Source organism: Rana temporaria, chromosome 1, assembly GCF_905171775.1.
Source record: "Rana temporaria chromosome 1, aRanTem1.1, whole genome shotgun sequence".
Lineage (NCBI taxonomy): Eukaryota > Metazoa > Chordata > Amphibia > Anura > Ranidae > Rana > Rana temporaria.
The window spans coordinates 18,910,093-18,923,251 of NC_053489.1; the positions used below are offsets into that span (position 1 = coordinate 18,910,093).

The 13,159-nt window shown below is 42.6% G+C and overlaps 1 protein-coding gene across 1 annotated transcript; it reads right to left on the reverse strand.

Moving 5' to 3' along the window:
* Positions 1-3,312: 3,312 nt before the first annotated feature.
* Positions 3,313-4,105, reverse strand: LOC120925023 (translationally-controlled tumor protein homolog). The gene has a single exon (XM_040335928.1). The coding sequence runs from the start codon at positions 4,021-4,023 to the stop codon at positions 3,508-3,510; it is 516 nt and encodes a 171-aa protein (XP_040191862.1). The 5' UTR covers positions 4,024-4,105; the 3' UTR covers positions 3,313-3,507.
* Positions 4,106-13,159: the final 9,054 nt, after the last annotated feature.

Here is a 13,159-nt window from a genome sequence, read left to right on the forward strand (position 1 = left end):
CAGTGAAAATGACCCTTCTCACCTGTCTGTTATACTTATTCCGCTCCCTCCCAGTCCCGATTAAGAAACATTTCCTCAGTAAACTGCAGTCACAAATAGTTTGCTTTGTGTGGGGTAGTTAGGGGTATAGATGTCCCTCTGGAATTCTTTTCCACCTGAAATCGCAGGGCGGACTGGGACTCCCAAATCTATGGGGGTTACTACCAGCAGCTCAACTTACACAAATCTCAACATTTTTTTTAGGGGACCAAAACCTGATTGGCTCTCAATGGAAAGACAGGCTACCCCCTTGAATACCATTGATTACCTCCTTTGGTGTGACCTCAGGGTTAGGCCTGCAATAATGTCCCCCACTCTCTCGCACTCCATAGCCTTAAGCTCCAAGCTCTTTGGACTACACACCCTGACATCCTCCCTGAAGCCTCTAGCACATGTATTCCATAATGCAGCTTTGCCTCTGGGAATGAGCATTGAGGCCTTTCGGTGGTGGACAGATAAGGGTCTCTACCGTATTGGCCACTTCCTTTCTCCAGTGGGTCCGATTTCCTTGTCGCATTGTAGAAAGAAACTGGATATGCCCGATTCGGAACTATTCAGATTTTCCCAAATCTCCCATTTTTACACTCTGGACCAATAAAAAGGTACCCCCCACAATAACACCCTATGAGCATTGGTGCTCTAACACAGAGGATCAGAGGGGAGTTATATCCTTGATCTATACAGCACTTGCGTCTAAAGTGGACAAGCCAACCTATGCCCGGGCCTGGGAGGAGAAGGTGGACGGCTCGTGGGACACCGCGGTCTGGTTCCATGCTACACAGAGAGCGTATAAAGGTATTCTCAACATTTCTCTCATAGAGGCTTGCTTAGGTGGTACCATGTTCCTTCCAGGCTGGCAAGAATGTTTCCAGGGACCTCGCCAGTGTGTTTTAGGGGTTGCGAGCTGGAGGGCTCCACGCTCCTGCCCCCGCATTAGATCCTTCTGGCAGAAGGTTTTCCATACCATTAGCTCCTTAACCGCAGTGGTGGTAACTCCCCACCCCGGCATAGCACTTCTAAACCAGTGTATTCCTGATTTACCCAAACATTCCCAGGCTTTATCGTTTGTCATCCTATTGGGAGCCAAAATGTCCATTGCCAAGGCCTGGAAGAAACCCACTGTCTCCTTCCGGGGGTTCAGGGGGAAAGTCTCCTGGATTATGATGCAAAAACAGATTGTAGCTAAACTTACTGACAAAACAGAGAGATTTATGGCCATTTGGGATACCTGGGCCACCTTCTTTTTTTTATTATTCTATATCTTATTGTTTTTTAATCGATTTTATACAAACAAACATACTTCAATTGCATACGTATCACATATATAACATATCACAAATTGATTCTGCAATAAAAGGAATTTACAGAGCATTTCAGTTCTAGAATTTTTCCTCTTCTAGATATACTGATGGTATAAATAATATTCATCGTTCTTCCTATTTATCAAGCCGGCACAACAAAAAACAAAAACAGAACAAAAACAAACAAACCAAAAACAAATCAAAACAAAAACAGAGAAAAATATATATATATAAAAAAATATTCCTCTATTCCGCCTCCGCCAGTGCACAGCCATATTCTCTAAAGCAGACATACGCTGACCATGTTGACCATTTTTTATTAAACTTCTCTTCTCTGCCTTGAATAGTAGCACTACCTCTTTCCATAGTATATATTTCAGCAATTTTTTTAAGCCACTGCGAGACAGAGGGAGATGATTCCCACTTCCAGAAAGCTGATACACATGACTTGGCTGCATTCAGAAGGTGAACGGTCATCGAATTACTATATTTATGCCTAGAAAGCTCTGAAAGATGGAGCAAGTATGTGGCTGGTTCAGAACCCAGGTCCTGACCTGTCAGCTGTCTTATCATATCTCGGACCTTGGCCCAAAATGCCTGCAGTTTTTGACACGACCAAAAAATATGGAGCATATTGCCCTCTGCCACACCACAATGCCAGCACATATTCATCCTTTCCGGATAAATTTTATGCAACAATGATGGGACTCTATACCAACGTGTGAGAATTTTATAACACAGCTCTTGGTACTTAGCAGCCGTTGAGGAGTGATGAGTAAAATGTAAAATATATCTCCGCTGCTCTTCAGACATTTAATGTCTAAATCTATTTCCCATTTCTGAAGGAATCCCGGGGCATAACCCTCTAACGATTGTACTAACAGTTTATACATCTCAGATACCCCATGTGCTGAGGGAGCTTTTACCAAGCATACATTTTCCACGGGCGTATTCGGACGATCTGACCACTCCTTACGAAGAAGGGAACTGAGAAAGTGAGTAAGTTGCTACATCCGCCATGGATCCAGTGGATCAATTGTATTTCCGCCCTAGTCTTCAGCCTATATTCTTCAAGATAATCACCTAGACAAAATTTACCCTGTCTCACTGTTTGTCTGAAACGGCTATCTGTATATCCAGGGGAAATGCTGGGTTTCCCAATATTGGATACATCCGGGATATTTCTCCTTCTTCCTTAGAGAAAAAATGGCTTTGTTGTATTACTCACAGAGTTGCCCCTATCAAAGGATGGTTCCTCAATGTGCCAAGTACATTTGGCCTTAACCATGGCACACATTGAATTGGATACTTGGTGCACGATTGTTCAATTGCTACCCATGTTTTATTTCCCCCATCTCTGCACCACGCCATAACCCTGGCAAGGTGTACTGCCTGATAGTATCGGTTTGGATCTGGGAATGCCATACCACCCTGGGTTTTAGGCCTGGCCAGAAGATTGTAGGATAGACGTGGGTACTTTTTTGCCCAGATACATTTGATAAAAATATTACGCAGTGATTTCAGAAATGGCCCTGGAATAGCTATCGGTAAAGTATGAAACAGATACAATAACCTTGGCAGTTTGTTCATTTTATCCATCCATGTATAGGGCCCCTTATTTTTTTTTTTTTTTTTTTTTTTTTTTTTTTTAACGGGTTCAGGGGATAGTTTATTTATCCTAAAACTACACTGCACCACAATAAAAAAGGTGCACACCTGTGACATATTCCCAATAAAAAGTTTTGTATTACACAAGATCACAATGTCCATTTTCATAGGCTGTAGGCACTTCAGAGAGAATTAACTGGCTTCTTAGAGTGCCATACAGCATTCAGCAGCTAGATGAGAGGAAGCCTGTAGTTGCAATCCATAGAACTATTTGCAGACTAGTCCACTTGTGTGCAAACTAATGTGGCAATAGGCACAGTTGTAGCTTAAACATGCAATAGGAAGGAATGCACAAATCATTAACTAGAGTGGAGTATGATCATTTTATTTGGACTAAATGACAAAAGTTTTAAAATAATGTCTCCACTCCAATAATTTAGGTTCGAAATAAATGAAGCTTGATGATAACAGTCCAGTTTGAGTTGGTCATAAGACTTTAATCCTGGTGTGGTATGAATGGAAATCAGCAGCAGTTGGTTGCATCAAACGATCCAAATGGTTAACATTTTTCAAGTTCTAAGCCATCCAAGAAGAAAGTCATGAAGGGGGTTATACCATCCTCACGGTAATCCAAGAAGCCCACCATACCCTCTGGGTCCATTGACTCTCCTGTAAAAAACTGCAAGTTTTTGAAGTTTCCAAGAATTTCTTTGATTTTTTCCGCTGCTCCAGTCATGAAAGGCTGCACTCTTCCAGGTTTATTCTTTTCTAGATGACTTTTAATGGCTTTCATATAGTCTTTAATATATCGTTTGAATGCATCCTTTGTGAAGCCAGTTTCCTGAAGATGATGGTTCATCACAATGTCAACTCCTGATACCGATACACCCTCGGCCCCCTCCTCCACGCACTCAGCAGATGCGTTGCCACCAATAAGAGCATCATCAATGTCACCTTCTCTTCGAGTGATGGTCTTTCCTTCAACTTCAATACACAGCCCATTGCAGACTTCTTTTAGTCGATAGATGTCTGAGAACATTTCATCATTGCTGATGACACACTTGTAGATGATCATGGTGACGGTGAATTGGGAGTCGGCGTCCCGGAGCGACGTACAGGAGCTTCAGCTCCAGCTAAGGGTGGGGAGTAAAAAGGCAGGGCCCCTTATTTCATCTCTCCAGGTCAGCCGACAAATCCCACATTATCGGTGGCAAATTAGCTGTGAATATTTTGTCTACTGAGGGAGTCAGTTTGACCCCCAGATATGTCAAATAAGATGAAGCCCATGGAAAAGAGAATGAAACTTGAAGAGCTTTAACCCGCGCAGGAGACAGGGTAATATTAAGCAGTTCCGATTTTTGAATATTAATTTTGAAATTTGACAGAGCAGAATATCGATTAAACTCTTTTAATAGGTTTGGCAATGTGGTCTCTGGAGATGTAATAAAAAACAGTATATCATCTGCAAAAGCCGCAGCTTTATGATCCGTCTTGCCTATTGAAAAACCCTGAATATCCATGCTTCCTCGGACGTATCGCAGAAATGGTTCTGAAGTTAGTATAAAAATCAACGGAGATAGCGGACACCCTTGTCTTGAACCATTCCTCAAATTGAAGTATGAGGAGGTTACCTCATTGATTCTAAAAGCTGCACATTGAGCTGAGTATATAGCCTCTATCCATTTACTAAACCCCTCCCCCACCCCTATATGGATTAATGTCTCCTTCAGGAATGTCCAATCCACCATGTCAAAGGCCTTTTCTGCGTCAGAGGATAACAAACACAATGGTATTTTATGCAGATGAGCTAAATGAATGATATTTAAGGCTCTAGTAGTGTTATCTTTTGCCTCCTTCATTGGTAAAAACCCGGCCTGATCAGGGTGGATGATATCCTGAAGGTGAGATTGTAATCTTGACGCTAATATACGTGTAAAAAAATGAAGTCTACATTTAGTAGGGAGATAGGCCAATAGTTCATACAATGAGCATGGTCCTTACCTTCCTTTGGAATCACGTTAATGTGTGCTCTTAGGGTGTCTATTGGTATAGCCCGTTCTTCCAAAATGGAATTAAATGCCTTAATAAATCTAGGAGCTAAACATGAAGCAAATGCCCTGTAATATGCTGTTGTATACCCATCTGGGCCTGGGACTTTATGAGGTTTAAGCATCTTAATCGCCCTCATATATTCCTCTGCCGAAATTGGAGCATTCATTATTTCAGCGCCGTCTTCAGACATTGATGGTAGCCCCGACGAAGAGATATATTCCCAAACTAATTGTCGCTTTTGAGCCATCTGCTCAGTGAATAGGTTTGTCGGTAGATTATATAAGGACACATAGTACTCTCGAAAAACGTCTGCAATTTCCCTGGATATATATTTACATTTCCCACTGTCAGAATCGATAAATGGAACATAGTTTCTCCGGGAAATGTTCCTAAGTGAATGGGCCAATAGTTTACCAGATTTGTTCCCATTTACATATTGCATATGTCTGGCTTTTAATAAAAATATTTTAGTTTCATGTCCAAGAAGAGATGCCAATTTTTCTCGTTCCACCCTGATGCCGCGTACACACGATCATTTTTCAGCATGAAAAAAACGTTGTTTTTAAAAAACGTCATTTAAATCGATCGTGTGTGGGCTGCACATCGTTTTTCAGGTTGTGAAAAACAATTTTTTTTTTCCGAACATACTGCATTTTTTAACGTAGTTTTAAACAATGTCATTTTTCGGGTTGTAAAAAATGATCGTGTGTGGGCTAAAACGACGAAAAAAAAACGCGCATGCTCAGAAGCAAGTTATAAGACGGGAGCGCTCGTTCTGGTAAAACTACCATTCATAATGGAGTAAGCACATTCATCACGCTGTAACAGACAAAAAAGCGCGAATCGTCTTTTACTAACACGGAATCAGCTAAAGCAGCCCAAAGGCAAATGGAACTTCCCTTTTATAGCGCCGTCGTACGTGTTGTATGTCACTGCGCTTTGCTAGATCATTTTTTAAAAACGATGGTGTGTGGGCAACGTCGTTTTAATGATGAGGTTGGGAAAAGGACGTTTTTTAGACATGCTGAAAAACAACGTCTTTCCCAGTGACGTACGAGGGTGCGTCAGAGGGGGCGGGGTCACGTGACGGGTGGCTGCTTCCCCTATATAAGTAATGTCAAAGCTCCAGCGCGTCATTCCGCTGGGCTGTGTCCAGCAGAGAGTGGAGCCCACCTGCTGCGCTCTGGACGGATGGATCTTCTCATCGCTGGACCAGACCGCTGATCATCCATCGCTGAAGAGATCATCCGTCGCTGGATAGAAGACAACGTTGGAGCAGGGAGCCGCATCGACAGTGGATTACCACCGCTGGATTTTTTATTTTTTATTAATAAAGGAATGTTTTCTACGGTGTCTGTGTGTATTTTTTTCAACTATTTACACTTCCTTCGTGAAATTGTAGAGGTACAGTGTACCCCATTACCAATTCACATAGGGGGGGCCAGGATCTGGGGGTCCCCTTTGTTAAAGGGGTCTTCCAGACTCTGATAAGCCCCCCGCCCGCAGACCCCCACAACCACCGGGCAAGGGTTGTGGGGATGAGGCCCTTGTCCCTATCAACATGGGGACACCCTCCCCATGTTGAGGGCATGTGGCCTGGTGCGGTTCAGGAGAGGGGGGGCCGCACTCTGTCCCCCCTCTTTTCTGCGGCCAGCCAGGTTAACGTGCTCGGATAAGGGTCTGGTGTGGATTTTTTGGGGGAACTCTGGTGGAGTTCCCCTTAAAATCCACACCAGACCTCAAGGGTCTGGTATGGATATTTGGGGGGAACCCCACGTCATTTTTTTTTTAAATTGACGGCGGGGTTTCCCTTAATATCCATATCAGACCTGAAGGGCCTGTTAATGGAATTTGGGGGAACCCCCAGGCTTTTTATTTTTATTTTTTATGAATGAATCATCTCTGAATTGCCAGAGCCGACAATTCATTAGAGCCGCAAAGCCGGTTTTAAATGCCTTTTTTTCTTTCAGAAATTACACTTTGTGCAGGGACAGTTCTATGTACGGGAAACATGCACTTTTTCACATGCTGACTTTACACCCCCAGGTACAAAATTTAAAGTAATGTTACACTTTTATTGCTTCACTTTTAGCATTATTAAATTCACTGCTCCTGAAAAAACGACAGTTTTTAAAACTTTTTTTTGCATTGATACATGTTTCCTGGGACAGGACCCAGGTCCCCAAACACTTTTTAGGACAATAACTTGCATATTAGCCTTTAAAATTAACACTTTAGATTTCTCCCATTGACTTTAACAGGGTGTTCCGCGGCTTTTCAAATTTGCCGCGAACACCCCTAATTGTTCGTTGTTCGCCGAACAGGCGAACAGGAAATGTTCGAGTCGAACATGAGTTCAACTCAAACTCGAAGCTCATCCCTACTCCTGGCCTGAATGAAGCCAACACATTTAAATCTTTTTTTATGATTCATAACGGCATATTGGGCATGTCTCTAAAATGGCTCATTTTGACATGTTTTCCCTTCTCTCTCTTTCTTACCCCACCCACCCCCTTTCCCTTTTCTCCCCCCCACCCCCCTCCTTTCTAATTTTCTGGTCACTGTCTGATATTTTTTCATGTTTGTTTGTTTTTCCAAATGTATTTGTATAGGTTATTTTGACCATAAAATGTACTATATGGTTATCACCACATTGTATATTTGATCCTCTGTATCTGTGTTCTTTAAAACTGAACTGTCTGCTCAGAATTCTTGGAGCATCTCTTTGTTAAAATGCCCCACTTACTGTATAAATATTTGTTAGGGTGCGTTCCCACACCCTTGATAATTGTAATATATATTGTATCTTCAAGTTAACTGTATAATCCTTTATGAGTATCTGTTGATTCTGTATAACTAACAATCATTGCGCGGCTCTCTATTCTGTGCCCCCATTCGCTCTTTGGGATGCTATATCCCCAGCCATATACAGTAATCCCACACTCAAGTGCCTAGCGAATGGGGTTCTTTACCCTGTTTAGATAGGCGTTACTACGGCTACACACTCCCCCCTCCAACAAGCCCTTATCCACACACTACACCACATAACTCCGCCCTGGAAGGCCAGCTGCTTCTCTAGCCGCCGCCCAATAGCCCGCCCCTCTCAGGCTCTCTTAGCCTGTATGGTAGACACACACACACGGTGTATCGCCGTGTATACATTGGGACGACGCACAACGCAGTGATGTCATATCCAGGCGCCGCCGCGCCGATCTATGACACCACCCCCTCAGGCTTTTCAGCCTGTATGTAGTACATAGACACGGCGTTCGCCGTGATTACATCATGATGACGCATGACGCGGTGGCGTCGTATTCAGGCGCCACCGCGCAGCTCTATGATACAACCTACTTGGCCCTATATAAACATATGGGTTCCTTCGCTGGCCCTGGGACATGCTTGATGGTACACCTACTACAAGTAAGTACTTTTACCTACGCCCTGATACCCCTTTTGATCTTGTGAATATACGTACTTATCAGTACCTTAATTCCATAGGTGGTCTATGTCTAAATTATCCCTAGTGCTGGTACCCTCTCACTGGCTTTTTCCAGAATTGTACTTGGTGTTTCCCTAAACGGTCTCTGCCCACTACCAGATAGGTCCTAGAGCCTAAAAATGTCAACACTTTACACAGGTATGATAATATAATGTTTCCCTTATATACCTCCTTCACCATTACATTTTTACACTTCCCCTCACTCCCCTTCTCTCCACCTCCCTTCCCCTCTCCCCCCTCCCTTCACTCCCCCTCCCCCCTCCCCCCTCCTACCCCACTTTTCTTTCTTTTCCCCCTTCCCTTGCCCCCAAACACCTATTTTCTTCCCCCTCTCCCCCCTTTTCCCCCTTGGACTTCCCCTTCCCCCCAATCTCCCCCCCATCCCCCCAGCCCTTCCCCATCCTTGTTCCCTTATATTCTCAATTAAAAAACTTTTTTCTCTTTTTTTTTTTTCTCTTTCTTTTCCCCCTCCCCCTTCCCCTCTGTTGGCTTCTTCCCTCCCCTTTTGCCCTCCCCCTTTCTCCCTTGTTTCCCCTCTCCTTTCCCCCCCTCCCCCTCTCCTTCCTTCCTTCCTTTCCCTCCTTGTTCCCCGTCCTCTTCCTCTCCTCCCCATTCTTTCCTGGATCCTCGCCTTTTGCACCCCTGTTCTTTCTCCTCCCTCCCCCCTTTCCTTCCTTCCCTTCCCCTTTTTCTTCCTCCCCTCTCCTCCCTTCCCCCTCCCCCCTTCCCCTTCCTTCCTCCCCATCCCCCCCTTTCCCTTTACCCTCCCCCTTCTTACACTCCCTCACAAATCCCTCTTTTTCTATTCCCTTTTCTCCCCCCCCCCTTTTGCAACCCTTTTCCCCTTTGGTGGTAAGCATTTACGTTGTAATTCCCTCTTTTTCTTGGGAACCTCATCACAATTAATTTCCACAACACGTTTTGGGCAAATTGTTCCTTCACCTTCTATCCCGCTGGTCCCTTCACCTTAGCCTGTAATAAAGACTCTATTCAGTCCATACTAACTATTACTTCATATATAGTCATCACAGATTCACACTGTGCTGGGGCACCCTTACCATCCTATACCGCGTGTGAGATTTCTGTCTCCACACTGGGCCTATTCCCCCCCCCCCAAACGAGTGAATTTCTTGTGCACAGGTTAGCCGCGCAGTCTTTGTTTTATCCCCTTCAACTTTTTATCTGTATAATTTTCCTTTGATGACTGTATATATTTGCATTCTTTACTTGAGTGGTGCTGTGCATATGTTCCCATATGTACACAACCTGTAATGTTAATCACTATATATTGTTATTTTTTTAGACCAATATCTCCTGACGAAGCTACCACAAGTAGCAAAACTAGTAGAGATCCTGATCTATATGACCCCCTCTGCCTCATCGTCGCCCTCAGATTAGGGCTTTATACCATCTCTATGATGTGTTGGCTGGTCGTATAATCTATCTGTTTTACATTACTACTGATGTAATTTAAAAACAATTGTGTACTCCTTATCTCCTTTATGTTATTTTTAATAAATTGAACCTTTTTTACCTTTACTATTTTTTTTCTGCTTAACTGATTTACCTAGTACCGATATAGTCCACCTGCCCCTATCTACCCCTTCGGCTTCTTTGGGCCTCTGGGGTCCCAACGAACCCTATCTCTATTCAAAATTACGCTAGGATGATGGTACTTTAATTTCATGTTATTTTTTCTACTGAGAGGTCTCCTTATAAATCTTTTATATTTTAGTTTATCCAGTTTTATTCTATTTGTTTATAATATATTATATTTTATTCAGCGTTACCCTATTATTTTCTATTCTATTCTATAAAGCAGCCCAAGTGGTAATCGTCATATTATTTTTTTTTTTTAACCTCTACCTCTACATATTTTGGGAAATGATCACCCTCTGAGATAAAATGTGATAATTCTTACATATTTTGATTAGATGAATTAGAAAACAGATGATAAAGGTGCTGGTTGGCTAAAGTTTTCCAGATATTTCACAATAAATATTTATACACAGAGGAGTATATTTCCCTACAAGGGGGGGAGGAGTCTGATGTTCATGATGTCTCGTAACTTCTCCACAAAGTACGGAGAACAATGAAAATGGCACCACATGGAAGTATAAATGTATCTTCACTGTGACACTAAAGATTATTACCTGACTGTAATTTATTCTTCTTTTATTACAAGGTACATTTGTCTTGGTCAGATCTACGCCTCATACAGTTACATCTGGTGACTTGTGAAAGTGTCATTGCCGAACATTTCCTAGGAACAGTTGTGTGAAATTTTCCCTCAGAAGCCAAAATTAGACATGAGCAATTTGTTTCATTCCAATTAGTTTTTTGTTTTTTGAGAAATTTGTTAATCTGGACATATACAAATTAATGAAAACACATTTAACCACTTCAGCCCCGGACCATATTGCTGAACAAAGACCAGAGCACTTTTTGCGATTCGGCACTGCGTCGCTTTAACTGACAATTGCGCGGTCGTGCGACGTGGCTCCCAAACAAAATTGGCGTCCTTTTTTCCCCACAAATAGAGATTTATTTTGGTGGTATTTGAAGACCTCTGGGGTTTTTAGTTTTTGCGCTATTAAACAAAAATAGAGCGACAATTTTGAAAAAAATAAATATTTTTTACTTTTTGCTATAATAAATATCCCCCAAAAATATATAAAAATAAAAAATTTTTTAGGCCGATACGTATTCTTCTACATATTTTTCGTAAAAAAAATTGCAATAAGCGTTTATTGATTGGTTTGCGCAAAAGTTATAGCGTTTACAAAATAGGGGGTAGTTTTATGGCATTTTTAGTAATATTTTTTTTACTAGTAATGGCGGCGATCAGCGATTTTTTTCATGACTGCGACATTATGGCGGACACTTCGGACACTTTTGACACATTTTTCGGGCCATTGGCATTTTTATAGCGATCAGTGCTATAAAAATGCATTGATTACTATAAAAATGACACTGGCAGGGAAGGGGTTAACACTAGGGGGCTGGGAAGAGGTTAAGTATGTTCCCTGGGTGTGTTCTAACTGTAGGGGGTGGGACTGACTAGGGGAAATGACTGATCGCTGTTCATATATTGTATGAACAGACGGTCAGGCATTTCTCCCCTGACAGGACCGGGAGCTCTGTGCCCGGTGGTGATCACGACCCCAGGGCACGCGCGCTGGAGTCAGGAGCGAGAGGCGCGTGCATGCTCCTATTGGCTGCTGGGAGAGATGACGTAGATCTACGTGCTCTCGCCCAGCAGAGCCGACCTGCCGCCGTAAAACTGCGGCGGCTGGTCGGCAAGCAGTTAAAGAGGATCTCCGCCAAAAAAAAATATTAAAAGCCAGCAGCTACAAATACTTAATTATTTGTTCCATTCCATTTGCTTAGATGTGGCATTTTTGGATTTCCTTTCTTATTTTCTAATTATTGAATTTATGAATTTTCAAACTTACAAATTTACAAATTTTCAAATTCACAAATTTATGAATTGTGATTATAAAGAATAACCAGATAGAAAAAAATATAATAATTAAAACAAAAAGAAAACTTTTTTTTCCGGCAGTGCACATGTCTAGACAAGGGGCCAGATCCACATACATTTAGATAGGTGCAGCGTATGTGAGATACGCTACGCCGCTGTAACTTACTTTTGAATTCCTCTAATCCACAAAGAATTTGCGCCGTAAGTTACGGCGGCATAGTGTATCTCTCGGCGCGTAATTCAAATCGGCGAGTATGGGGCGTGTTTCATTTAAATGAAGCGCGTCCCCACGCCAAATGAACTGCGCATGCACCGTCCCTAAATTTCCCGCCGTGCATTGCGCTAAATGACGTCGCAACGACGTAATTTTTTTCACTTAGATGTGAATTACGTCCATCCCTATTCATGGATGACTTATGCAAAAAAAAAATTCACATTTTGACGCGGGAACGACGGCCATACTTAACATGGCAAGTCTAACTATACGCCGCAAAATAGCAGCTTTAACTATACGTCGGAAAAAAAGCCGACTACAGACGACGTTCGAAAATGCGACTGCCACGCGTACGTTCCTGGATCGTCGGAAAAAGCTAATTTGCATACCCGACGCGGAAAACGACGCAAACTCCACCCAGCGGACGCTGAAGTATTGCATCTACGATCTGAAGGCGTACAAAGCCGTACGCCTGTCGGATTGAACCCAGATGCTGTCGTATCTTGGTTTGAGGATTCAAACTAAAGATACGACGCGGGTAATTTGAAAGTACGCCGGCATATCAGTAGATACTCTTTCTCTGGATCTGGCCCAAGATGCCTCCAAACTGTGTAAACAACACAGATAACTTCTGATACATTTGTGGAATGTTACATTTACACCCCACAAGTGACAGCAGTGGTAAAAAAGACATAACACCTTTATTTTGGATGCAAAATAGGGTATCAGGACAAGAGTCGGGCCCCTCATTGTTGTTGCATTACATGTGCAACTTATCTGAGTCATTGGCTAAAAGAAAAAAGAAAAAAAAAATCCATGTCTTTCCCAGTCCCACTGGGGTGGAGGAACCCACCAATCATAGTAGTGACTGATATTTTTTCATGGTACCCCCATTTGTAAAAGAGATCTAAAAAGAATATCCAAACATTACATCCACACTGCGTCTTTTACCCCATGGTGTA

Bases quoted from the DNA above. Each gene is read 5' to 3' on its own strand.
- LOC120925023 (XM_040335928.1), bottom strand. From the start codon at position 4,023: ATGATCATCTACAAGTGTGTCATCAGCAATGATGAAATGTTCTCAGAC.